Source organism: Dunckerocampus dactyliophorus, chromosome 8, assembly GCF_027744805.1.
Source record: "Dunckerocampus dactyliophorus isolate RoL2022-P2 chromosome 8, RoL_Ddac_1.1, whole genome shotgun sequence".
In the NCBI taxonomy this organism is placed as follows: Eukaryota; Metazoa; Chordata; class Actinopteri; order Syngnathiformes; family Syngnathidae; genus Dunckerocampus; species Dunckerocampus dactyliophorus.
In genome coordinates, this window is record NC_072826.1 from 13767374 (window position 1) to 13793395 (window position 26022).

Consider the following 26022-nt stretch of genomic DNA (forward strand, 5'->3'; position numbering starts at 1 on the left):
TTAAACTAAAAAAAGAAGAAGAAGAAGAAGATCTTGGGTGCAAACATGGCGTCTGTTGTGTATTGGTGTGTGTCTCGGAACATCCCTGCTAGAAGGTAACAGCGGCGACGTCGCGGTGCTGTGGACGGTAGCGAGGATCCGCAGAGGAGTCCTCGGTGTGGAGGCCGCTATAATGGAATACGGCATGGCGCGCAGGGTGCCGTGTCCCCCGAGGAGGATGTCCTCGGAGTTTGGCGCCAACGCTAGCCTGCAAGATGGCGAGCTGAATGTGGTCCATCCCACCAGTGAGACTCCCGGAGGGGCACTGGCGAGGAGGACGCAGAGGAGCAAATCGGTGTCTCAGGTCGTCCAACAGAGACACATGCCCATGGAACCAGGCAAGTTTCACATCCCAAGGAAGTCCAAGGAGAAGAAAGGTGAGTTAAAAGACACTTCCTTGTTCTTTCTTCTTCTCATCAAAGTTCTTCTGTTTGTTGGCTTTACAAGACCGACACGAACTCTTCCCATGGCTCACCCTGTTACATAGCTCTGTCTTTTATTTTAAGTCGTCATCATCATAAAACACAAATGAAAATATTTAAACAGAAAAAAACATACCACGCTAAAAGCTGTTAGCTTGCCTGCAGGTAGGCGACGATTAGCCCCTTGGGGTTTCACGTCCCAATAAGATCTATTTAATGCTTAGATGGCTTTCATAATCCCGGCTGGTGAAATAATTTGCTGAATGATTTTCATGTCTACTACACTTGTTTATGTTATGTTATGAAAAAGTAAACAATCCCATACTCGGGTTGGGAACAAAGTTGCAACATTTTAAAAGTAAGCAAGTTACAAACCAAAGAAGATAAAACAGCAGCGCTAGAAAAACAGGCACCATGCTTGTCTCTGTTGGCCTCACTGGCCAAGATTTGTTGTGCTACCGGTGGACTGCAGAGCTGCTCTGCATAGCTCACAAATGGCGAGACTTTTGTCGAGATTCCCGTCCTTATTGTAAAATCCAAAGACGTTCCGAAGTTTTGATTTTTGTTTTGCTGTTGAAAATCTTTCGTGGTGACTAGCTACCACGTCTTCGTAAGCTACGGAGCACGTGCGACAATCGTTTGGTGGCAACCCAGGCTCTTTCGCTTACAATGGATTCATCTGAGGATGTATGGCTGATTCTTATCAATCCAGGAGGAGCTACCGACGCATCCGTATCTCTCGCTGGTCTACTCGGATATCCGTTCGCATCGGTTTATTGTCCACATCACAACCCTGCTTTCTTCCTGGTTTTTCGGACCGCATTGCGAACAAAGAAGTAGTCAATGATCACACAATTTAAAATATTTTAAAATTGTATTATAAAACAAGAGCAGTATATTTGGTTATAGCATTGGACTCTATCATCAGTGTATCATGTTTTTCTAGCGTCGTTGGACAGTTTCTGGTATTTGGGAACTTAAAAGTGGAAGTAAAGCTCCCGCTGCACACTGCAGTGGAGATCCACGCATCCTCGAGGTGCGATGCCACCAGGGTGGATCTCGTCCTGTTTTACAGAGCGGGATCGAAAAACGAAAATGTTTCTTAATGTTCGTTAAATGACTACTCATTACACTCAAGCCTCAATTGGACTCGGTCACTTACCTGTGACGGAAGAACGATGTGTGATAAATAAACAGCTAGTCTACAAGGTGGAGGCTGGATGTGAGTCTGGATGTAATTATTACGCTGTCTAGGCTTTGAGAGGCGCTTGCCAAGATACAATATTAAAATTCTTTTATTTTGATGAAGGGATGGCCAATTTTAAATGAACAAACTAAGTTTGAAGTTTATTTGTAGTTCTAAACGTAATTAAGGTGTTTTTACTCACTTTTTTGTCTCTCCTACATTATGCATTCTAAAAAAAATACTGTTCAAAGTAAAGTATTTTTGAGTTGCTGCTGGCATTTAAAAATGTCCTCTTAAGCAGGGCACTTCATTTCACATGTTGTTCTTTTGTCAGAAAAGGTCCAACAAAAGATATATTTCAACTCCAAGCTACAAGTTTCCCCCCCCTCCAAAGTTGTCCACTGGAGTGTAACACACTTTCCCAGCCTTCTCTGCCATGCCTTCATGCACTCGGATTCTTCCAGTGTCCTCCACAGCTCCATCATCACGCCATCTTGATGTCGTCACCATTTAGTAAACAAATGAGTCAACTAAACGTTAAGTATAAAGGATGAGGCATCGTCATAGTTTCCTTGGAACCACCTTTGCCACAGTGTTTTGTTCAGCATAACATAACAAATGTGTCCATATGTCTTCCCTTATGTTAACTCTGCAGCGTGTTACTTGTTACAATGTTGGACCTTACGGTGTGGTTTTGCGGTGGAAAATCCAACAGCCCTATCTGCAAAGACAGTAGCTACGATTGGATCTCCTCCGTAACTCATCCCCGCCCCCCCTCTCACACGCAGTTCAAATAGCTGTGATTGGATATACTGCTAGCTTGTCCCAACTGTCTACAAAACAAAATTATGTCTGTATTATGACTGGATTTTGTTAGTTGACAAAACTGTCAGTTCAGGTGCATTTAAGTTATGGTCCTGTTTTTCATCAGGGGAAAAAGAGTTGTTGACAAAAACTGTGACGACAATTATTTGTCAACGAACTCCCAAGAAAAGCGCTAATAATGCGATATTATGTTTGTTTATTTATTTATTTATTTTAAAGTGCTGCTACTTCTCTTTCACACTTCTTTCTATACATTCTGTTCCGTGTCACAAAGTTATGGGCTGCCTCAGAAATAAGACAACTCCTGACTAATGCACACAGCTGCTATGGTGTTCTTTTAGTATGCTTTGTTAGGCTTATAGACTGAATAACAATAAAGCGAGTCTTGTGTCGTCCTGTCATCCTTGCAGCTTTGTTGAAGCACATCTCCACTGAGTCACGGGAGTACGATGGCGTGATGAGCATCCTTACCTCCGGCTACATCGACAGCGCATCCGCTGGCTGCTTCACCTACAGCTGTCCCCGCCTGGTCCACAGCGAGCAGCTGGAGAAAGAGGTGTGCCTTTTTCTCTTCCTCTTCTTCCTTTTTCTTCCCCTTAAGTGATGTGTTTGTGGAGCAAATGTGTGTAAAATGCTTCCGGAAAGTCATTATAGGTAAATACTAATGACGGAAGATGGATGTGCAAAGAGGTTGTTTCTCTATTATATTTAAAGTCACATCTTTCTTTTTAGTTTGGCTTTATTTTCTTTGTTTTACAATTGTGAATGTTTCTGTTTGTCAGTTTGTGGAGAAGAGGAGGGAGATGAAGGCTGACGGGAGGACGGAGAAAGAGCTGGAGGAGAGCTACTGCTTCCTCTTGACAGAAGAGGCTAAGGTGAGCTTTGTTTTGTTCAAAAAGCCAAAATAGCATCAGTTGTCATAGGCGGAAGTGCAATCCAATGTTTAAAAAAAAATAATTGATGTTGTAGGTGCTCTGTCTCTGTGAGAAAGGCCTGACTGTGGGTCAAACATGGCTGTCGCTCCTGGGAGACACAAATAAAGGTAGGAGCGATACCTCTGCTTGGCGGAACTGTAGTTGACTACTTTACTTTTTATTTGCTGTGGTGTCTGATCATTCATTCATCCATCTGCATTAACCTTCGAACGTTCTTAAAGGTGCTGTCCCTCTTCGGCTCTGAACTGTGCTTTTTTTCCTCTAAAAAATATAAGAACACCACCGACTAGCATCTGTTACCAACAGTGGTTGAAAAGAACAGATTGAACAAACAAATGTGTTGTGTATGTCACAATTACAATTTCATCTTTGTAAGGATTTTGTTCGACCCAGATAAGATAAACCGCTGCGTGGTATTCACGTAAATGTCGGTGCCGCGTGCACATATAGAACAGCAGTTTCAAAGATAGCTAATATTAGTAGAAAAACTTTTCCAAATCGCTGTCATTAGCTGACAGAAAACATATCTAAGGCACGTGAATGTGTGTTATGTGGGACGTGACTTGCAGCGTCAGAGCAGAAAGCTGGCAGACTATACAGATTCGGTGGTTAGTACCTCATGCAGTACCGAACCAAGGCAGACAACACATTTAAAAAGTAAAAAAAAAAAAAGAACTGCCCTTCGTATTAAAAGGTAAAAACAATGGCTTGTATCCAGTCCGGAATGTGCAGAGGGAGATTATTGCCTGTGCCTGGGAGGGGAGTCTCTTTGTGTACATTCCATTGCCTTGCTGCATTATACTGAGCAGCCATTGCAGCTCTGTGTGTGCGTGTGTGTGCACGCGCGCCACATTCCTACATCACTGTTTAATTTCTCAATTGTTATCATCACACTTTCTCTTTTTTCTTTTACTCTTTCTTGCTGTTTGGCTGTGGAAGTTTATCTAGAATGTTAGTGGTGTATTTTTTCAGAAAATTCAACTTGAATTCTAAATTGTTCCAACTTAGGGCGTCCAAATGTAGAGGCTCCACTGTACGCAATAACAAGTCTTTTTTCATGATTGTGTGTATGTGTGCCTAGGAGTGTATTTGTGCAGGTACTCAGACCTCCTCCAAGTACATCCGCTCACCCCAGGAGCCACAGGCGAGATCCTCATCTTCAAAGTGATGAAGGTAACGCCTCCCGACTCCTCGTCCCCTGTGTGAACCGCATGGCCTCTTGAACGTACGAGAGGTGGATGGATGCTGTGGCCTGCCTTTTGGTGACTGTGATTGTGTTTTCAGGGCAAAGTGAAGAGCATCGATGACAACATGAAGAATGTGCTGGATCCCACGCCTCGCTTTGACAGTCACCTCCCCAAGAATGCCAGCAACGTCACCTCCATCACTTCCTTTCGCGCCTTTGAGTTCACGCAGGTAAACATGCTCGCTCACATGCTTGCGCGCAGCAGCTTTAATGACCTCATTATTGTTGGAGATGATCACAGTGATAAAAAGGACCCTCAAAAAGCACCCATGTTGTGAAGTTGTTTACATTCAGAATCCCTTGTTTATTTTCAGCAATACTTTTACGAGTACGCTTTCGATGAACTGCGACCGCGACCTCGCCAGGTCTGTCCCTATGCCGTTGTCTCCATGCTGTTTAAAGGAAAAGACTCTCTACTTCCCAGCATTCCTTTGGCCCCTGTCAGGTACAGCACCCCATCAATACAGTGATTGTTGACTTTAAAAAAAGTAGTTGGTCAATGTTATGTAATTCAAAAATATTAATTAATCATAATAAAATAAATAATAATAGTCCTCCTGGAGCCCATCGCACAAAACTAGGATAACGGATGAACTTAGTTATCCTGGCTCAACTAATCCGTTATCCGTAAGATCCAGGATCTATTTAAGCTTATCTATTATCTCAGTTAGCAGTCACCACAAATAAAATAATTTAAACATTTGTGATCAGTAATTTCATTTATTGTAGATAAATGATTTTAGATTTGATTTTCCTTCTTGTAGAGGGCTTGGGTGTTGACGGACCAGTCCAGTTTGTTGTTAAGATGAACACCCAGGAATTTGTAGCTGTCTACCAACTCTATGTCCGCTCCCTGGATGTTCACCGGTGTGAAGTGAGATGTTTTCCTCTGGAAGTTAATGATCATTTCCTTTGTCTTGCTGGTGTTGAGTTGCAGCTGGGTAAGCTCACTCCAGCTGACAAAGTCCCTGATGCCCATCCTGTATTCCAGATCATTCCACTCTGAAACACAACCAACAATGGCTGTGTCATCGGAGAACTTCTGGATGTGACATATACTTATATGGGATGTGTATTTTATATATAGTATGTGGGAGACTGTAAATGATTGCAACATCATCTAATACAAACTGGACTGGTCCGTCAACACCCAAGCCCTCTACAAGAAGGGCCAGAGTCGCCTCCACCTGCTGAGGAGACTGAGGTCCTTTGGAGTGTGCAGGACTCTCTTACGGACCTTTTATGACTCTGTGGTGGCCTCAGCCATCTTCTATGCTGTGGGCTGCTGGAGAGGGGGCAGTACGGACAGGGACAGGAGCAGGATCAATAGACTGATCAGGAGAGCGAGCTCTGTCCTGGACGGTCCTCTGGACTCCGTGGAGGAAGTGGGGGAGAGAAGGATGTTGGCTAAGCTGACATCCATCATGGACAACACCTCTCACTCGCTACATGACACTGTGGGTTCCCTTAGCAGCTCCTTCAGCAGCAGACTGTTACACCCACGGTGTAAGAAGGAGAGGTTCCGCAGGTCCTTCATACCGACCGCTGTCAGGCTCTACAACACCTGCACCACCTGAACCAGGTTGTAGCCACTATGTCACTATGTATTCTTTACTTGCGTATCTTGCTTGCTGCTGTAACAAGTGAATTTCCCTGCTGTGGGATTAATAAAGTACGATACATACATACATACATAAATACACATCAAAGAGACATGATGTTCTTTTATTCAGTAAGCATAAATGAAAACAGGTAAACCATCAACTCTTTTCCAAACTGAAGTCCGAGTGACTCCACAAGATAGAAAAGCACAGAATCAAAGCATATTATACAACACAAGAATAAATACACATTCCTAACATCTTTATATAGTATGGAATATAGACTACTGGTCAAAAGTTTAAAAAAAGAAAAAAAAAGGGGGGGGGGAATTACAAAATCAGCAGTGCAAAATACTTATTTCCCCCCCTGTAGATAGTATTACAAATGTAAAATACAGTATATCCATCCATCCATTTTCTATACCGCTTCTTCCTCATTAGGGTCGCGGGGGCATGCTGGAGCCTATCCCACCTGATGTCGGGCGACAGGCGGGGTACACCCTGGCCTGGTCGCCAGCCCATATAGACAAACAACCATTCACACTCACATTCATACCTATGGGCAATTTAGAGTCGCCAATTAACGTCACCTGCATGTTTTTGGAATGTGGGAGGAAGCCGGAGAAAACCCACACGCACACGGGGAGAACATGCAAACTCCACAGTGAAATGCCCAGGGGAGAATCGAACCCAGGTCTTCCCGATCTCCAAGCTGTTACTGCGTTGGCCAACGTGCTAACAACTAGACCACCGTGCGGCCCAATACAGTATATATTTAGAGCTAAATCAAATTTATCTCACCAAGTTTTGTGCACAGTACTGATAAATGTGAGAGGCCAGCTCTCACAAAAACATGCATGAGTTGGAAACATGGTTTGCCACCGTGTATTTATAAGTCAAGAAGTTCTTCATTGACATGTTGTGTGACCTTTGTGTGTGTGTGTTGCACAGGCAGAACAGCCGACCGGCGGAGGCTAGTAAAGGTGAGAAGTCTTTGATGTTTGCCATTCATAAACACAAGCATTTTTTGACACAGTGTTGTCTCGTCTCTCAGACGGAGCTCACTTCACAGTGTGGAGCGGCGATCTGGTGCACAGTGATGAGACCATCTTCCAGATCTCCCTCCGCTCCACCGCGCTGCCCTTCCTCCCCCACAAACTGTGAGTACGCATCCTACTTTGGGTTGGAACCTTCTTACATTGTGACGAGATACTCTACATTGGATACAAAGCACTGTTGTCACACACACACAAACACACACACAGAGGAAGAGCAGAGCAGAGAGACAGCATGACATTTTTTCCTTACACATTTTCGTTTCTTCTTGCTTTTTTTTAGCATTCACATTTGATCTCAAGTGAACTGAACCTCACCAGAGTTCACTTGCAAGTGGACTAATGGGCCATCTCTGAAGCGGTTTTGGTCCACTTGTTTTTTTGCCACGCTCACACTTGATGACCAAACGCACCGATGTTAGTTTTAACTGAACAAAACATGACAATTGTGAACGCACCTTAGAATCTTTGCTAAGGCAGTAAATAATTTCTTAGATGGAAACGTGAAGAAAAGGCAAAACAGTTAAAAACAAACATCAAGCACTGTTAATAAATGTATTAATAATAACTTTATTGCTCTTAATTAATCCTCTATTGTCGTTAATACACAAAAATAAATGCGACTTGACTTGTCTCCTTCAGACCCGAGAGGCTGAAAATGCATTTCTTGATGAGGCTCGACAAGGTGACCAAGCTCCTCTCAGCGCAGCTGTTCTCCTGCAACCTCTACAGCAGCAGCAAAGAAGGTGAAGCCGTGTGCAACCAAAGGGTGCAGCACCAATTTCATGTTGAACGTTTTCTGACCCATCTGTCGTTGATATGTGTGTATGTAGTTGTGAGTCACGGCTATCACTGCAGCCTGCTGGAGGCGGTTGACAGAAGTCGCTCGACAAGTGGCCTGACCACACTGCTGCAGGAGCTTGAAGTCAAAAGAGTGGTGGGTGTCTTGGATTGTGATGTTTACCTCCGCCAAGGAGGTAGTGTTGTTGTTTGTGTGAATGAACAAAAATAAGTTAGTGCAAAGTGGTCATTGGTGTTTCCGCTATCCAAACAGGTTCTTGTGACCCCGCTGACCGAGAGAGGCTTCCTCTTCCTACTGTCCAGTGTCCAGATGTCCACACCTCCTGGTAGGAAATGGGAAATGGTGGCTTTAGTGCTAAATCATATAAAGGCATACTGTGAATGGAGAATAAAGCACTGACATGTTTTTCTGTCTGTTTAAACATATCCTAATCTGCTTGGGTGTTCAGAGAGAGAAGAAGGTTGGAAGAGGTGTCTTCAGGCTTTGTTTGTCTTCCCTGAAAGCAGAGACGTCGCCAAATCCAGTGAGTCACACAAGGACACTCACTATTGACAAACATGTCCAACTCGACAAGCGCCCGTATGTTTATTTTGGTTGGGGATTGCTGCAGTAGTCATAAAAGTCCTCAACGCAATATGTTTAAATAAGTCAATTTGTGACTCTAGATCTTTAATACATTTCAGGTGTACAAAATATTCGGCATGGAAACGATGACAACGTTTGATTTCTGTGTTATCCTTTTTACCGTTTCTTATGTTACTGAATGAGAAAAGTGTTTGTACATAATGTCAAACAATTGGGAGTGCTCAGGTGGGATACATTGTGGTTGTCTTCCAGTGTGCATTTCTACTTAATTGTTTGTGGTACAGCTGGGGGGGACCCCAGAATGGCTTTGTCAGCATAGACAACACAATGCAAAACCGTATTGTCTTTAACTGATGTATTAAATAATGACAACAGTAAAGCCAATGGATGTGTGTTTTTTTTTTTTAAGCATCCAGCAGTGCCTCCTCCTTTGATGGTCCATGTTCATCTGGTGACAAGGTGATGCCAGGTCTGGAGCACTTCATCCCAGCGCTGCATCATGCCCTGATCAAGGCCCGCGCCAAGCCTACTGTGGAGCTCTCTGCTGACGTGGAGCAGCATGCTCAGGAATACTTGATAGGCCAGAAGGAGGGCAAGGTGAACTAAAAGCTCCAAAAGACCTCATATAGACTGTGTTCAGTTCTTAAAGCTGATCCCTCCCTCTGTTCGCTGAAGGTGCGCCCGCACTCTTTGGGCGTGTACGATGTAAAAGAGGACAAGAGGGCAACGCCGTTTCATGTTCCCAAACACCACCAGCTGACCTTTGATGGATACATGCGCTCCTACCTGCACAGCCCCAGCTGCTACCAGCTTGCTGTTGGCCGGGCTCGGACGATGGTGGAGGTGCACTGTGCACACATGGAGCTTCAGGAGGCCAGGCCCAAACAGGGTCACGCAGGAGAGCAAGATGTGGCCAGAAGCAACACTCGCAAGGTAAAAATGTTGATTTCAATTAAACACGATCCATTTTGTAATTTGTTTATATCACGTTTTGGTCCCTCAGATGCAGCAGCTGATGGACATGGTGTTGACCTGCAAGAAGAACGCTGAGAATGAAGTGAGGCGGGAAGAAAGAGGAAGAGTAGGTGAGCTGAAAAGTCCAGCAAGGAAGAGGAGAATGGAGCAGAAAACAGCACAGCGGACGCTTGCATATTTGAAGGTGTCGCTGGAGCGGTCAGGTGAGTTGATGCCACAGCTGCTTTTTATTTCAACTAGGGCTGTCAAAGTTAACGCGTTAACGAGTTAACAGGAATTCCCTTTAACACCACCGTTTTTTTTTATGCGCGATTAAAACCCTCCTGCTGTATTGCGCCAAACCCTGGCGTTTTGCTTTGTTACTCATCATATTATCATATATAAAGCATATCAAAAAATGAGTTAGAGGGCTGAATATTGTCAAAAAATGTCAAAACTTGACAAACTTGACCATTCCTGGCTGAACCAATAAGAGGAGAAAAAAATTCAAACATTCTACCAGTAAGAGTTGAGATTCAGTAAACAACTGCATTTTGAATTAATTCTCACGCTGCAGAGTCTCACATCAAATACCTTCTTGCGCCCTGCAGACAAGGCAGAGTCCTTTGGAGTGCATGGTCAGCTGCCGTCTGCAGAGGCCGCGCGGCACACAAAAGGACAAGAACAACACACATACGCGCACACGCTGGGTGACGTGAGAGTGCGCGTGCATGTACAAACGCATACGATTGTTCCCACAGTCGCGTCATACAGTCAACCGTCACATACGTCAACTCAACTCATACTGTCCCATTGAACAAGCAACGCGCGCACACACACACTCACACACAAGTGTTCGTGAGTCCACACATTGGCCCGTTAGATCAATCCTCAACATGAAAACTTTTTTTTTTTTTTGCAATTTTTTGCAAGTAAATGCGTTTGACAATCAGGTAGTTCAAGAAAAATGATCAATTATACTCTAGTGCCCCCTGCTGGATTTTTGGTTTTTAAGATTTTCAACAAGCATGCGTTACATTCTGGCTTCAGTTGAGACCCCGCTGAAGCGATAAATCGTGGGAAATGCACTATAACACACCAGGTGGCAGTGCATGAAAAAACATGAAAAATTGTGATTTATAATGGGAGTCAGTGGGGATGAAAGGTGGCACAATACTCGCTGCGTCATGAAAAAGTAGGCCTCCCACATATAATAATGACAATTCAAAATGCAGTTGTTAACTGAATCTCAACTCGTACTGGTAGAATGTTTGAATTTTTCCTCCTCGCATTGGTGTAGTGAATGGTCAGGTTTGTATACAACTCTTCATATTGGGTCCAACGGCTCAAAGGCCATTTTACTCCCTGTGACTGATGGTGAGCAGAGATGGCGAGAAGAATGGTGTTGGAGGAGGAATTTCTCACCGACTCAGTGGATGAAGAGGATGATGTGTCAGAGGACTGTGCATTGTCCAACTCCGATGATGATTATGAGCCACTTGAAGGAGAGGAGGAAGAGGATGATGAGGAGGATTTTGAGGAGGTTACAGCAGAAGGAGCGGAGGAGCAACAACAGAATCAGGTCAGCACACCATGGCTTGCCAAAAACAAACAAATTGTGTGGTCCTCTACAAATGATGTTTCGAGGTACTTCATCTCGCCACCTATCGTACGGCCTGGCCCAACGCTATTTGCAATTGCCAGGATCAGCAGCCCCGAGACTGCTTTCAATCTGTTTTTCCCGGACGACATTATCCAGCAGATTGTCGAAATGACAAACTTGCATGGACAGCGCGCTATCACTGGCTGGAAGAACATCACAGTGGAGGAGCTGTGGAAATACATGGGGCTGCTGATCCTGGCAGGAATGTACCGCTCTCGACATGAAGCAACTTTGAGTCTTTGGGATAAAAAAAGGGGAAGGTCACTATTTTATGGCACAATGGCACACAGCCGCTTTGCTCACATCAATCGTGCATTACGCTTTGATGATAAACTTTCCAGGCCACAGAGCCACCACAGCAATAAATTGTCACCCATTAGTGACTTGTGGCAGAAGTGGAACAGCCTCCACCGAAAATTTTTCAACTTGGGGAGGGATGTGTGTGTCGATGAGCAGCTGGTCTCCTTCCGGGGCCGCTGCTCTTTCAAGCAGTACATCCCATCAAAGCCAGCCAAGTATGGAATAAAAATATGGACCCTCTGCGATGCTGCCACATCATATGCATGGAACATGGAGATCTACACAGGCAAAGCTGCAGGAGCGCAAAGGGAGCGGAATCAAGGAATGCGTGTGGTGCTGGAACTCTGCGATCTGCTGGAGGGCCACACCGTCACAGTGGATAACTTTTTTACCTCCTTCCAGCTGGCAAAGGAACTGAAGAAAAAAAAAATGTCACTGGTGGGAACGGTGAGAAAGAACAAAGGAGAGCTTCCTGCAGTGCTCCTGCAAATTACCTCCAGGCAACCATTGTCAAGCGTTTTCGCCTTTTCACCCGAGATGACACTTGTGTCTTACGTCCCGAAAAAGAATAAGAACGTTTTGCTCCTGAGCACAAAGCACCGGAAACCGGAGGTGGAGGGTGGTCCCAAAAAAAAGCCCAAGATGATTTTGGACTACAATCGGTGTAAAGGGGCAGTCGATCACCTGGACCAGGTAAGCACAGGTTATGTCTTTTTCAAAACTTTGCATCAAAGCTGTCTTGTCATTTGTCATCATCTGATGTTTTTTTGTTTTGTGTGTGTTATTTGCAGGCATGTGCCACATATTCTTGCCGCCGGAGGACAACAAGATGGCCCATGTGCATATTCTATCATATGCTGGATGTGTCTCTCTTCAATGCATTCACCCTCTTTACTCAGGTGGACCCCGGGTGGAATCAACATAAACTCTACAGGCGGCGTCTGTTTCTGAAGGAAGTGGGCATGGCATTGATTCAACCTGCTACTACAGCAGCTCCCCAGCCGGCTGCAGAGGCCCCAGTGGTGGCCACGCCACAAAGCCAGAAACGTGGGCAATGTGGCATTTGCACTAACCGGCTACGGGCATCAAACGTTTGCGACAAATGTGGCATTTTCTTTTGCCAAAAACATAGCCAAAAAGTATGTGTAAATTGTTAAAAAAAAAAAAAGCTCGCTGGTTGTTTGTTGTTCTAGTTGAGTAGTTTGTTCTAGTTGAGTAGTTTGTTCTTGTGCGTTTGAGTTATATAAATTCTGTTAATTCCAAATTCTTCTAGTTGTTGTGACTTGTTGATTATTTTTCTGATGCCAGTGAATATTGAGTGGTTGAAAGTAAAAAAAAATATTCAGAAATGACTCAGTTATCACACCCTCTAGAGGGCGCCAGACTTCATCCCCAATACTGCGAGAGGGGTAAAAATTTTGGAATTGCCATTGTCAAAAAATTTTGATGCTATGATTTATTAACATATTCAAGGCTCTAATGACCTGATATCAAATATTCCTACTTGGATTTGTTTTTATATATTACATACAACATAGTTTTGTTCATAGCACACTATTGCTTTTATTGTCCATAGAGGGCATCCTAAATAAATAAATAAATACATACATACATACATACTATATACGTATGGATAGGTCTGATGCCACTGAACATTTTGAGTGGCCGCAAGTAAAAAAAATATTCAGGAATGACTTAGTTATCACACCCTCTAGAGGGCGCCAGACTTCATCTCCAATACTGCGACAGGTATAAAAACAAAAATACTGCATAAGCTGAGCTACAGTAGATGTTCACACTGTCAGTTGTGTCTCTTGTCAGACCTGCTGAGTCGCCTCCATGAGGCCAGAAAGCCAGACGGGTCCACCGAACATGTTGGACAGATCCTTACTGACTGGGTGGGTCGTGGAGTCCAGATAACTGTTGTGGAGACTACAAGAGACAATGTAGACCAGCAAGCACGTCTGTGTGTCCCCTGCTGCTGCCGTGTCTCTCGTCCTATACGGCCTACTGCAGCAACCAGGTGAAGCAGGATAACAGAGTCCAGGACTTCCTGCAGCGCTGCCTCCAGTCGCCCTTTAGCAGGAAGTTGGACTTGTGGAACTTCCTGGACATACCTCGCAGCCGGCTGGTGAAATACCCGCTGCTCCTGAGGGAGATCCTCAAGCACACTCCCAACGACCACCTGGACCAGCAACACCTGGATGAGGCGGTGAGGAAAATACTGTGTATGGAGTGTTTTAGGTTGTATTTGTACTAGATATCATTGGATGTCTTTATAGTGGGAAGGGGAGGGGGCGCAAAGCAAGTAGCTAGACAATCTCCTTGGTTATTCCGTCACGTGTTGATGTGTTAACTCAAAAATGTTGGGATCGCCTGGTAAAACAGATGTACCCATGTCAAAATAATTTCTCTAAATGATGCCTTGGCCTACAAATCATTAATTTTATGCAAAATGTTAACACAATACTTTGATGACAGACCGGATTGCTCTGTTCAACAACTTACTTATTGAGGACATTTCCAAGAACAACTGCAGGATGCCCGGTTGGGATACATTTTGGTCATCTACAACCATGCTATTTTCACCTTGCTTCTGCAAAACAACGCAAGTGATTAAAGCGCGTGCTCCACAGATGCTGATGGTCCAGAGCGTGGTGGCGGCCTATCCCAATCCGAGAGCTCGACCTGGAGGACCTGTTGGATGGAGAGATGAGGGTGGGCGGGTCCATCAGAGGGGCTTTCAGCAACAACGAGCGTAGTCAGTAGCTTTCAGATTTAAAAAAAAAGTTTTAGGACACCATTAGAAGAGTTGTTTTAGCAATGTCACCAAGGCCAAACTGTTAACAAATATGAAAGAAAATGTGGATTTAGTTAGTTTCTGGTTCATGGAGGGCGATGAACAGACTTTAGAGGCACACAACCTCAGCAGCATTGGACTTTAGAGGGTCCACTATACTGTAGTTTAGAGAAACAAAGTTAGTGGTGTCCTGAGACTTTTGCACAATATTTTACACCTCATTGAGATGTAAGTGTTCATTTAATGACACAGGTGTTAGCTGACCATCATCGCCTTCTGCTGTCTCTTCTCTGCCGCCAAGAATTTCTTCCGTGTTTCTTACCGGTGCGGCGGTCAGCAACAGAGCCACTGCTTTCAGGCCAGTGACGCCTTCAACAAGCAACAGTGGATCAACTGTATCAGACAAGCCAAGGAGGCGGCAGCCCTCAGCGAAGACCCCCAAGCTCCAGGTGGACCATGTCCGCAGGAGGAACTGGGCGGAGACATCAGGCCCCTCTGTGAGACTGGTCTGAGTCTGTGTAGCCACTCAGGGCTGGAAAATGACAAGGGGTTGTGGGAGGAGACTAATTTGGAAGGAGGGAACAGTCTCTCAGTGATGGGGAATGAGGTGACAGGAGGAATGGAGATGGAGACAGGACAGCATGGTGAGACAGCGCGGTTGAGGATCAAAGCAGACGATGGCAAAGGAGAGAGACACACAATGAGTGACAGGGCTGATGGCACCTCCCTTAAAGAGGAGGTGGGGCAGGGGATGGAGGAGGCAGAGCAGAGTGGCACTGAGGAGGCGGAGGCAGTCAGCATTGACACTGGCGTACGCACTTTTTTGGAGCCAAGGCAACACACACATTAAGCGGTGAAGTTAAGTTTTATGTGTTAAAAATAAGCATGCTTTGGAAGCCAGTAAAAATGTATCCATCAATGCATGAAAACATCAGGCCCGTCAATGAACATTTGTGAAAAGTAGTGATGGCCCAATCCGATCTTCAGGATCGGGATCAGCTGCCAATCCGCCGTATTTTGATCGGATCATCTCGTCTTCCGCCACGAGATCGGGCCAATCCGGTCAACGTATCACATTTGTCACTCTGATATGAAGAGTCAGTAGTAAGTGCAGGAGTGATTAGCCATAGCATTGTTTGGTTCACAACTCTTCTTCCTTGTACTTCGTAAACATCAAGTGCTTGTATTGTTTCTTAAATTGGCTCATTTTAGTGCATTGTTTGAGTTCCTTACACAATCTGTTAAATTTTCCCCTAAGGTCATATTCTCCTCTTTTGTTGAGAAAGATTGTATTATGTTTTGGGGTAGCAGGTTATTGTTGGCGTTATACATAATTTTAGCTGTGTGAAAGTTTACCAAATCAGCAAATTGTTGTTGCGCGAGTAATGGTCTCACCTTGGCCACCGCAATGAAAAATCTCTGGCTCCGCCACTGTTCGTACAGGAAGTGCTGCTCTAACCGCTGGTTTTTTATACTAGAGACCGTCAATACATTACTATTACACTGAAGCGAGTTTGTTAAAAAAAAAAAAGTGTTATATTATATTATATATATAAATAACACCACAAATCAATCTATAACCATGACATTTTTTTTCAATTTTATTCTTTATTGGATGGGCTTTATTGGGAAGCCAAAAAATGTGGATCAGGACATCCCTAGTGGAAAGTGTTGCCATTTTACATGACACTGACGGATATCATTTTCCAATCAAATATAATATACTATATTGAATGTGCTCGTCAACATATGGTGACTGCAAATAGATTGATAGTCATGGTAGTAGTCACAAAGTATCATAAACACCACCACTGACATATCCGCACTAAAAGATACATGAAAAATACAACACAGCATTTGAATATGTCCTCATTTTATTTTATAATCATGAGAATATTATGTATTTGATTCATATCAATTCTAACAAACATGAAGTTGTCAATTAAATAACTCTACTGGGTTTACGATTACAAGACACAGTGCTAATATGTCCTCAATGCTCTGTTACTTGCTTTTCTTTGGACAAACCTACTTAAACCAATGTTCATCTGCTCAGCTGTTTAATAAAGCATCATTTCTATAAACCACTTGTAATCACTCACTCAGTTATTGGATTAATTGATTAAACAGTTGTATCTATACTGTACTTATTTTAAGGCACTCAACAATAATTAAATCAATAGACATCAATGCAAAGCTATTCTAAAATCTACTTGTAATAATTAGTTACCCACTCAGTAAATACATTTTTGCCTACAATACTCTTATTTTTTATTGTTCGTTTACTGTATGTGCTTGTGGGCCCGTGCATTTCCTCCAAGACTGTCTAGAACTAAGAGAATTACAAACATTTCACTTCATCTTGTAATATGAAGTGTTCGGTATTTACATAACCACGGTAGTAAGATCAAAGTGAAACTTTCACGTCGTAGAAAAGACTTAAGACTTAACATCCAACGGCTCCGCACATTAAACTGTCTGCTTGCACAAATGGCTTACAGACGAAGCAATATTTATTAATAAAGTAATACTTACGCTTCTCCCGTTTTGCGCCGCAATGTTGACATTTTTAAGGCCTGGACGGAAGTGCGCAAAGAATCTTGGGATATGGTGGGCCAAGAAGGATGGTTTGAATGCAGACCACTGATCTCTATTATATATCTGGATAGCTCATACGTCGCACGCCGCCGTGCAAGCCGCTGAAGCCACAGAGAGGCCATCTTACCACTCACATGTCATACGTAGCAGACTACATTCGCACAGCGTACATAGTGTACAAAGCAGATGAAGAGGCTCGCTGAACATTATATTTTAAATTAAAAAGCGGGGAGATTCTCCCATTCCTTCAAGTAACGCAACCTTCGTCTCTTAAAAACGATTTGATACGTTATTCTCTATCTTTTGGCTATATTAAATGTACTTTTCCCCTTCCAATTCTCATTGCCTTTGGGGCAATTTTAATTTTAACTGCATATCCCATCCCTTTTTTCCACTAAAATCCATGGTCATGATCCTTTCCTTTTTTTTCTTGCTTTCATACAGTTCACTATGCTCTCGTCTGTACAAAATATGAATCATAAAAGAGAGTGACTTTGGACAAGTTTTAAAATCATTTAACATTTTTCTGATTTTGTTTGTTTGTGTTAGGAAATAGAAATAACCTCTTTTCTGATATAGAAATATATTTGAACAAAAAACACAGGAACCATATGTAATATAAAATGTAATAATATATAAACATTGTCTCCCTATGGGGGTTCATTTGAAATTCGGGTAAACAAAAAAAACGTATTTTTCAGATCAGTGCTGCAGACCCCGGATTTAGACATAGCCATTGTAGTTATTAGACAGGTCGGTAGATGGCAGCCACGCGGCGGGCCGTAGAGAGGTTTCCCTTAAAGCTCAGCGAAGAGAAAGATCTTGGGTGCAAACATGGCGTCTGTTGTGTATTGGTGTGTGTCTCGGAACATCCCTGCTAGAAGGTAACAGCGGCGACGTCGCGGTGCTGTGGACGGTAGCGAGGATCAGCAGAGGAGTCCTCGGTGTGGAGGCCGCTATAATGGAATACGGCGTGGCGCGCAGGGTGCCGTGTCCCCCGAGGAGGATGTCCTCGGAGTTTGGCGCTAACGCTAGCCTGCAAGATGGCGAGCTGAATGTGGTCCATCCCACCAGTGAGACTCCCGGAGGGGCACTGGCGAGGAGGACGCAGAGGAGCAAATCGGTGTCTCAGGTCGTCCACCAGAGACACATGCCCATGGAACCAGGCAAGTTTCACATCCCAAGGAAGTCCAAGGAGAAGAAAGGTGAGTTAAAAGACACTTCCTTGTTCTTTCTTCTTCTCATCAAAGTTCTTCTGTTTGTTGGCTTTACAAGACCGACACGAACTCTTCCCAAGGCTCAACCCTGTTACATAGCTCTGTCTTTAATTTTAATTCTTCATCATCATAATACACAAATGAAAATATTTAAACAGAAAAAAACATACCACGCTAAAAGCTGTTAGCTTGCGTGCAGGTAGGCGACGATTAGCCCCTTGGGGTTTCACGTCCCAATAAGATCTATTTGATGCTTAGATAGCTTTCATAATCCCGGCTGGTGAAATAATTTGCTGAATGATTTTCATGTCTACTTTATTGTTTGTTACCAAGGTAGCGGAAACGCCTCCCTTGTTGCTGCTGTCAGGCTGCAGCTACATGCACATGTTTAAAAGAGCACATCATATACAGTAATGTAAGGCACTGGCAAAAATACCCTCCAAAGATAAACAACAACATAATAACATGTCAAATTTATTGAATTTTCCAGTCAGTACTAAATAAATAAATAGTGGAAAGCCTCTCAAATAGTGACACATTTCTTCAAAAGTGGCAAAACTGTGTCCAAGCAAAGATTAGTAATAAATAAATACCACTATTTGCCACATGGGTGCAATGAAAATGCTGTGAATGCTGAAAAAGTAAACAGTCCCATACTGAAATGATGGGGTCAATATAAAACATATCAATAAAAAAAACCAAAAACAAGTCTGAGCCTTCAGTCCCTCAAATAGCGGCACATTTCTTCAAAAGTGCAAAAATGTTTCCAAGCAAAGGTTATCAGTAGTAATAAATTAATAGCACTATTTGCCACATGAGTGCAATGAAAATGCTGAAAAAGTAAACAATCCCATACTCAGGTTGGGAACAAAGTTGCAAGATTTTAAAAGTAAGCAAGTTACAAACCAAAGAAGATAAAACAGCAGCGCTAGAAAAACAGGTACCATGCTTGTCTCTGTTGGCTTCATTGGCCAAGATTTGTTGTGCTACCGGTGGACTTCAGAGCTGCTCTGCATAGCTCACAAATGGCGAGACTTTTGTCGAGATTCCCGTCCTACTTGTAAAATCCAAAGACGTGCCGAAGTTTTGATTTTTGTTTTGCTGTTGAAAATCTTTCGTGGTGACGGGCTACCGCGTCTTCGTAAGCTACGGAGCACGTGCGACAATCGTTTGGCGGCAACCCAGGCTCTTTCGCTTACAATGGATTCATCTGAGGATGTATGGCTGATTCTTATCAATCCAGGAGGAGCTACCGACGCATCCATATCTCTCGCTGGTCAACTCTGATATCCGTTTGCATCGGTTTATTGTTCACAACCCTGCTTTCTTCCTGGTTTTTTGGACCGCATTGCGAACAAAGAAGTAGTCAATGATCACACAATTTAAAATATTTTCAAATTGTATTATCAAACAAGAGCAGTATATTTGGTTATAGCATTGGACTCTATCATCAGTGTATCATGTTTTCCTAGCGTCGTTGGACAGTTTCTGGTATTTGGGAACGTAAAAGTGAAAGTAAAGCTCCCGCTGCACACTGCAGTGGAGATCCACGCATCCTCGAGGTGCGATGCCACCAGGGTGGATCTCGTCCTGTTTTACAGAGCGGGGTCTCAAAAACAAAAATGTTTCTTAATGTTCGTTAAATGACTACTCATTGCACTCAAGCCTCAATCGGACTCGGTCACTTACCTGTGACGGAAGAACGATGTGTGATAAATAAACAACTAGTCTACAAGGTGGAGGCTGGAGGTGAGTCTGGATGGAATTATGACGCTGTCTAGACTTTGAGAGGCGCTTGCCAAGATACAGTATTAAAATTATCTTATTTTGATGAATGGATGGCCAATTTTAAATGAACAAACTAAGTTTGAAGTTTATTTGTAGTTCTAAACGTAATTAAGGAGTCTTTACTCACTTTTTTGTCTCTCCTACGTTATGCATTGTAAAAAAAAATACTATTCAAAGTAAAGTATTTTTGAGTTGCTGCTGGCATTTAAAAATGTCCTCTTAAACGGGGAACTTCATTTCACATGTTGTTCTTTTGTCATAAAAGGTCCAACAAAAGATATATTTCAACTCCAAGCTACAAGTTCCCCCCCCCTCCAAAGTTGTCCACTGTAGTGTAACACACTTTCCCAGCCTTCTCTGCCATGCCTTCATGCACTCGGATTCTTCCGGTGTCCTCCACAGCTCCATCATCACGCCATCTTGATGTCGTCACCATTTAGTAAACAAATGAGTCAACTAAACGTTAAGTATAAAGGATGAGGCATCGTCATAGTTTCCTTGGAACCACCTTTGCCACAGTGTTTTGTTCAGCATAACATAACAAATGTGTCCATATGTCTTCTCTTATGTTAACTCTGCAGCGTGTTACTTGTTACAATGTTGCACCTTACGGTGTGGTTTTGCGGTGGAAAACCCAACAGCCCTATCTGCAAAGAAATTAGCTACGATTGGATCTCCTCCGTAACTCATTATTTATTTATTTTAAAGTGCTGCTACTTTTTTTTTCACACTTCTTTGTATACATTCTGTTCCGCTTCACAAAGTTAAGGACTGCCTCAGAAATAAGACAACTCCTGACTAATGCACACAACTGCTATGGTGTTCTTTTAGGATGCTTTGTTAGGCTTATAGACTGAATAACAATAAAGCGAGTCTTGTGTCGTCCTGTCATCCTTGCAGCTTTGTTGAAGCACATCTCCACTGAGTCACGGGAGTACGATGGCGTGATGAGCATCCTTACCTCCGGCTACATCGACAGCGCATCCGCTGGCTGCTTCACCTACAGCTGTCCCCGCCTGGTCCACAGCGAGCAGCTGGAGAAAGAGGTGTGCCTCTTTCTCTTCCTCTTCTTCCTTTTTCTTCCCCTTAAGTGATGTTTGTGGAGCAAATGTGTGTAAAATGCTTCCGGAAAGTCATTATAGGTAAATACTAATGACGGAAGATGGATGTGCAAAGAGGTTGTTTCTCTATTATATTTAAAGTCACATCTTTCTCTTTAGTTTGGCTTTATTTTCTTTGTTTTACAATTGCGAATGTTTCTGTTTGTCAGTTTGTGGAGAAGAGGAGGGAGATGAAGGCTGACGGGAGGACGGAGAAAGAGCTGGAGGAGAGCTACTGCTTCCTCTTGACAGAAGAGGCTAAGGTGAGCTTTGTTTTGTTCAAAAAGCCAAAATAGCATCAGTTGTCATAGGCGGAAGTGCAATCCAATGTTTAAAAAAAAATAATTGATGTTGTAGGTGCTCTGTCTCTGTGAGAAAGGCCTGACTGTGGGTCAAACATGGCTGTCGCTCCTGGGAGACACAAATAAAGGTAGGAGCGATACCTCTGCTTGGCGGAACTGTAGTTGACTACATTACTTTTTATTTGCTGTGGTGTCTGATCATTCATTCATCCATCTGCATTAACCTTCGAACGTTCTTAAAGGTGCTGTCCCTCTTCGGCTCCGAACTGCGCTTTTTTTCATCTAAAAAATATAAGAACACCACCGACTAGCATCTGTTACCAACAGTGGTTGAAAAGAACAGATTGAACAAACAAATGTGTTGTGTATGTCACAATTACAATTTCATCTTTGTAAGGATTTTGTTCGACCCAGATAAGATAAACCGCTGCGTGGTATTCACGTAAATGTCGGTGGCGCGTGCACATATAGAACAGCAGTTTCAAAGATAGCTAATATTAGTAGAAAAACTTTTCCAAATCGCTGTCATTAGCTGACAGCAAACATATCTAAGGCACGTGGATGTGTGTTATGTGGGGCGTGACTTGCGGCGTCAGAGCAGAAAGCTGGCAGACTATACAGATTCGGTGGTTAGTACCTCATGCAGTACCGAACCAAGGCAGACAACACATTTAAAAAGTAAAAAAAAAAGAACTGCCCTTCGTATTAAAAGGTAAAAACAATAGCTTGTATCCAGTCCGGAATGTGCAGAGGGAGATTATTGCCTGTGCCTGGGAGGGGAGTCTCTTTGTGTACATTCCATTGCCTTGCTGCATTATATTGAGCAGCCATTGCAGCTCTGTGTGTGTGCGTGTGTGTGCACGCGCGCCACATTCCTACATCACTGTTTAATTTCTCAATTGTTATCATCACACTTTCTCTTTTTTCTTTTACTCTTTCTTGCTGTTTGGCTGTGGAAGTTTATCTAGAATGTTAGTGGTGTATTTTTTCAGAAAATTCAACTTGAATTCTAAATTGTTCCAACTGAGGGCGTCCAAATGTAGAGGCTCCACTGTACGCAATAACAAGTCTTTTTTCATGATTGTGTGTATGTGTGCCTAGGAGTGTATTTGTGCAGGTACTCAGACCTCCTCCAAGTACATCCGCTCACCCTAGGAGCCACAGGCGAGATCCTCATCTTCAAAGTGATGAAGGTAACGTCTCCCGACTCCTCGTCCCCTGTGTGAACCGCATGGCCTCTTGAACGTACGAGAGGTGGATGGATGCTGTGGCCTGCCTTTTGGTGACTGTGATTGTGTTTTCAGGGCAAAGTGAAGAGCATCTATGACAACATGAAGAAGGTGCTGGATCCCACGCCTCGCTTTGACAGTCACCTCCCCAAGAACGCCAGCAACGTCACCTCCATCACTTCCTTTCGCGCCTTTGAGTTCACGCAGGTAAACATGCATTATTGTTGGAGATGATCACAGTGATAAAAAGGACCCTCAAAAAGCACCCATGTTGTGAAGTTGTTTACATTCAGAATCCCTTGTTTATTTTCAGCAATACTTTTACGAGTACGCTTTCGATGAACTACGACCACGACCTCGCCAGGTCTGTCCCTACGCCGTTGTCTCCATGCTGTTTAAAGGAAAAGACTCTCTACTTCCCAGCATTCCTTTGGCCCCTGTCAGGTACAGCACCCCATCAATACAGTGATTGTTGGCTGAAAAAAAGTAGTTGGTCAATGTTATGTAATTCAAAAATATTAATTAATCAGAATAAAATAAATAATAATGATAATAGTAAGTCCTCCTTGAGCCCATCGCACAAAACTAGGATAAGTGATGAAGCCGGGATATCTTAGTTATCCTGGCTCAACTTATCCGTTATTCGTAAGATCCAGGATCTATTTAAGCTCATCTATTATCTCAGTTAGCAGTCACCACAAATAAAATAATTTAAACATTTGTGATCATTAATTTCAGTCATTGTAGATAAATGATTTTAGATGATGTTGCAATCATTAGATAATTTAATCATTTCCGGTCTCCCACATATTATATATAAAATACACATCCTATATAAGTATAAATACACATCAAAGAGACATGATGTTGTTTTATTCAGTAAGCATAAATGAAAACAGGTAAACCATCAACTCTTTTCCAAACTGAAGTCCGAGTGACTCCACAAGATAGAAAAGCACAGAATCAAAGCATATTATACAACACAAGAATAAATACACATTCCTAACGTCTTTATATAATATGTAATATAGACTGGTCAAAAGTTTTAGAAGTTTTCCAGTTATTTATTGAAATTCAAGTCGTTCAAGTCCAAAGAATAGCTTGAAATGGTTCAAAAGTAAGTGGTGAAGTGCCAGAGGTAAAAAATAAAAATAACAAAATAACAAAATCAGCAGTGCAAAATACTTATTTTCCCCACTGTAGATCGTATTACAAATGTTAAATACAGTATATATTTAGAACTAAATCAAATTTATCTCACCAAGTTTTGTGCACAGTGCTGATAAATGTGTGAGGAGGCCAGCTCTCACAAAAACATGCATGAATTGGAAACATGGTTTGCCACCGTGTATTTATAAGTCAAGAAGTTCTGCATTGACATGTTGTGTGACCTTTGTGTGTGTGTGTGTGTGTGTGTTGCACAGGCAGAACAGCCGACCGGCGGAGGCTAGTAAAGGTGAGAAGTCTTTGATGTTTTCCATTCATAAACACAAGCAGTTTTTGACACAGTGTTGTCTCGTCTCTCAGACGGAGCTCACTTCACAGTGTGGAGCGGCGATCTGGTGCACAGTGATGAGACCATCTTCCAGATCTCCCTCCGCTCCACCGCGCTGCCCTTCCTCCCCCACAAACTGTGAGTACGCATCCCACTTTGGGTTGGAACCTTCTTACATTGTGACGAGATACTCTACATTGGATACAAAGCACTGTTGTCACAGACAGACAGACAGACAGACACACACACACACACACACACACACACAGAGGAAGAACAGAGCAGAGAGACAGCATGACATTTTTTCCTTACACATTTTCGTTTCTTCTTGCTTTTTTTAGCATTCACATTTGACCTCAAGTGAACTGAACCTCACCAGAGTTCACTTGCAAGTGGACTAATGGGCCATCTCTGAAGCGGTTTTGGTCCACTTGTTTTTTTGCCACGCTCACACTTGATGACCAAACGCACCGATGTTAGTTTTAACTGAACAAAACATGACAATTGTGAACGCACCTTAGAATCTTTGATGGAAACATAAAGAAAAGGCAATACAGTTAAAAACAAACATCAAGCACTGTTAATAAATGTATTAATGATAACTTTATTGCTCTTAATTAATCCTCTATTGTCATTAATATACAAAAATAAATGCGACTTGACTTGTCTCCTTCAGACCCGAGAGGCTGGAAATGCGTTTCTTGATGAGGCTCGACAAGGTGACCAAGCTCCTCTCAGCGCAGCTGTTCTCCTGCAACCTCTACAGCAGCAGCAAAGAAGGTGAAGCCGTGTGCAACCAAAGGGTGCAGCACCAATTTCATGTTGAACGTTTTCTGATCCATCTGTCGTTGATATGTGTGTATGTAGTTGCGAGTCACGGCTATCACTGCAGCCTGCTGGAGGCAGTTGACAGAAGTCGCTCGACAAGTGGCCTGACCACACTGCTGCAGGAGCTTGAAGTCAAAAGAGTGGTGGGTGTCTTGGATTGTGATGTTTACCTCCGCCAAGGAGGTAGTGTTGTTGTTTGTGTGAATGAACAAAAATAAGGAAGTACAAAGTGGTCATTGGTGTTTCCGCTATCCAAACAGGTTCTTGTGACCCCGCTGACCGAGAGAGGCTTCCTCTTCCTACTGTCTAGTGTCCAGATGTCCACACCTCCTGGTAGGAAATGGGAAATGGTGGCTTTAGTGCTAAATCATATAGAGGCATACTGTGAATGGAGAATAGAGCACTGACATGTTTTTTCTCTCTGTTTAAACATATCCTAATCTGCTTGGGTGTTCAGAGAGAGAAGAAGGTTGGAAGAGGTGTCTTCAGGCTTTGTTTGTCTTCCCTGAAAGCAGAGACGTCGCCAAATCCAGTGAGTCAGACAAGGACACTCATTATTGACAAACATGTCCAACTCGACAAGTGCCCATATGTTTAATTAGGAGTGCTCTGGTGGGATACATTGTGGTTGTCTGCCAGTGTGCATTTCTACTTAATTGTTTGTGGTACAGCTGGGGGGGGGAACCCCAGAATGGCTTTGTCAGCATAGACAACACAATGCAAAACCGTATTGTCTTTAACTAATGTGTTAAATAATGACAACAGTAAAGCCAATGGATGTGTGTGTTTTTTTTAAGCATCCAGCAGTGCCTCCTCCTTTGATGGTCCATGTTCATCTGGTGACAAGGTGATGCCAGGTCTGAAGCACTTCATCCCAGCGCTGCATCATGCCCTGATCAAGGCCCGCGCCAAGCCTACTGTGGAGCTCTCTGCTGACGTGGAGCAGCATGCTCAGGAATACTTGATAGGCCAGAAGGAGGGCAAGGTGAACTAAAAGCTCCAAAAGACCTCATATAGACTGTGTTCAGTTCTTAAAGCTGATCCCTCCCTCT

At 43.2% G+C, this 26022-nt stretch overlaps 1 protein-coding gene across 1 annotated transcript in view; it reads left to right on the forward strand.

Annotated features, from left to right (window-relative positions):
- The window catches only part of tasora (transcription activation suppressor a), a 43320-nt gene continuing 17298 nt past the window's right edge, over positions 1–26022 (forward strand). Inside the window, exons 1-36 of the mRNA XM_054784253.1 lie at positions 1–416; positions 2883–3028; positions 3255–3347; positions 3442–3514; positions 4489–4580; positions 4692–4823; positions 4968–5098; positions 7206–7237; positions 7309–7414; positions 7952–8055; positions 8143–8246; positions 8364–8436; positions 8560–8634; positions 9106–9293; positions 9372–9629; positions 9700–9874; positions 11036–12306; positions 12405–12765; positions 13435–13579; positions 13630–13825; positions 14250–14312; positions 14673–15224; positions 17754–18216; positions 20917–21062; positions 21287–21379; positions 21474–21546; positions 22520–22611; positions 22723–22854; positions 22961–23091; positions 24072–24103; positions 24175–24280; positions 24819–24922; positions 25010–25113; positions 25231–25303; positions 25428–25502; positions 25768–25955. Coding sequence (XP_054640228.1) covers positions 173–416; positions 2883–3028; positions 3255–3347; positions 3442–3514; positions 4489–4580; positions 4692–4823; positions 4968–5098; positions 7206–7237; positions 7309–7414; positions 7952–8055; positions 8143–8246; positions 8364–8436; positions 8560–8634; positions 9106–9293; positions 9372–9629; positions 9700–9874; positions 11036–12306; positions 12405–12765; positions 13435–13579; positions 13630–13825; positions 14250–14312; positions 14673–15224; positions 17754–18216; positions 20917–21062; positions 21287–21379; positions 21474–21546; positions 22520–22611; positions 22723–22854; positions 22961–23091; positions 24072–24103; positions 24175–24280; positions 24819–24922; positions 25010–25113; positions 25231–25303; positions 25428–25502; positions 25768–25955 — 6426 coding nt within the window. The 5' untranslated portion in view covers positions 1–172. The remainder of the gene's footprint in view (positions 417–2882; positions 3029–3254; positions 3348–3441; positions 3515–4488; positions 4581–4691; positions 4824–4967; positions 5099–7205; positions 7238–7308; positions 7415–7951; positions 8056–8142; positions 8247–8363; positions 8437–8559; positions 8635–9105; positions 9294–9371; positions 9630–9699; positions 9875–11035; positions 12307–12404; positions 12766–13434; positions 13580–13629; positions 13826–14249; positions 14313–14672; positions 15225–17753; positions 18217–20916; positions 21063–21286; positions 21380–21473; positions 21547–22519; positions 22612–22722; positions 22855–22960; positions 23092–24071; positions 24104–24174; positions 24281–24818; positions 24923–25009; positions 25114–25230; positions 25304–25427; positions 25503–25767; positions 25956–26022) is intronic.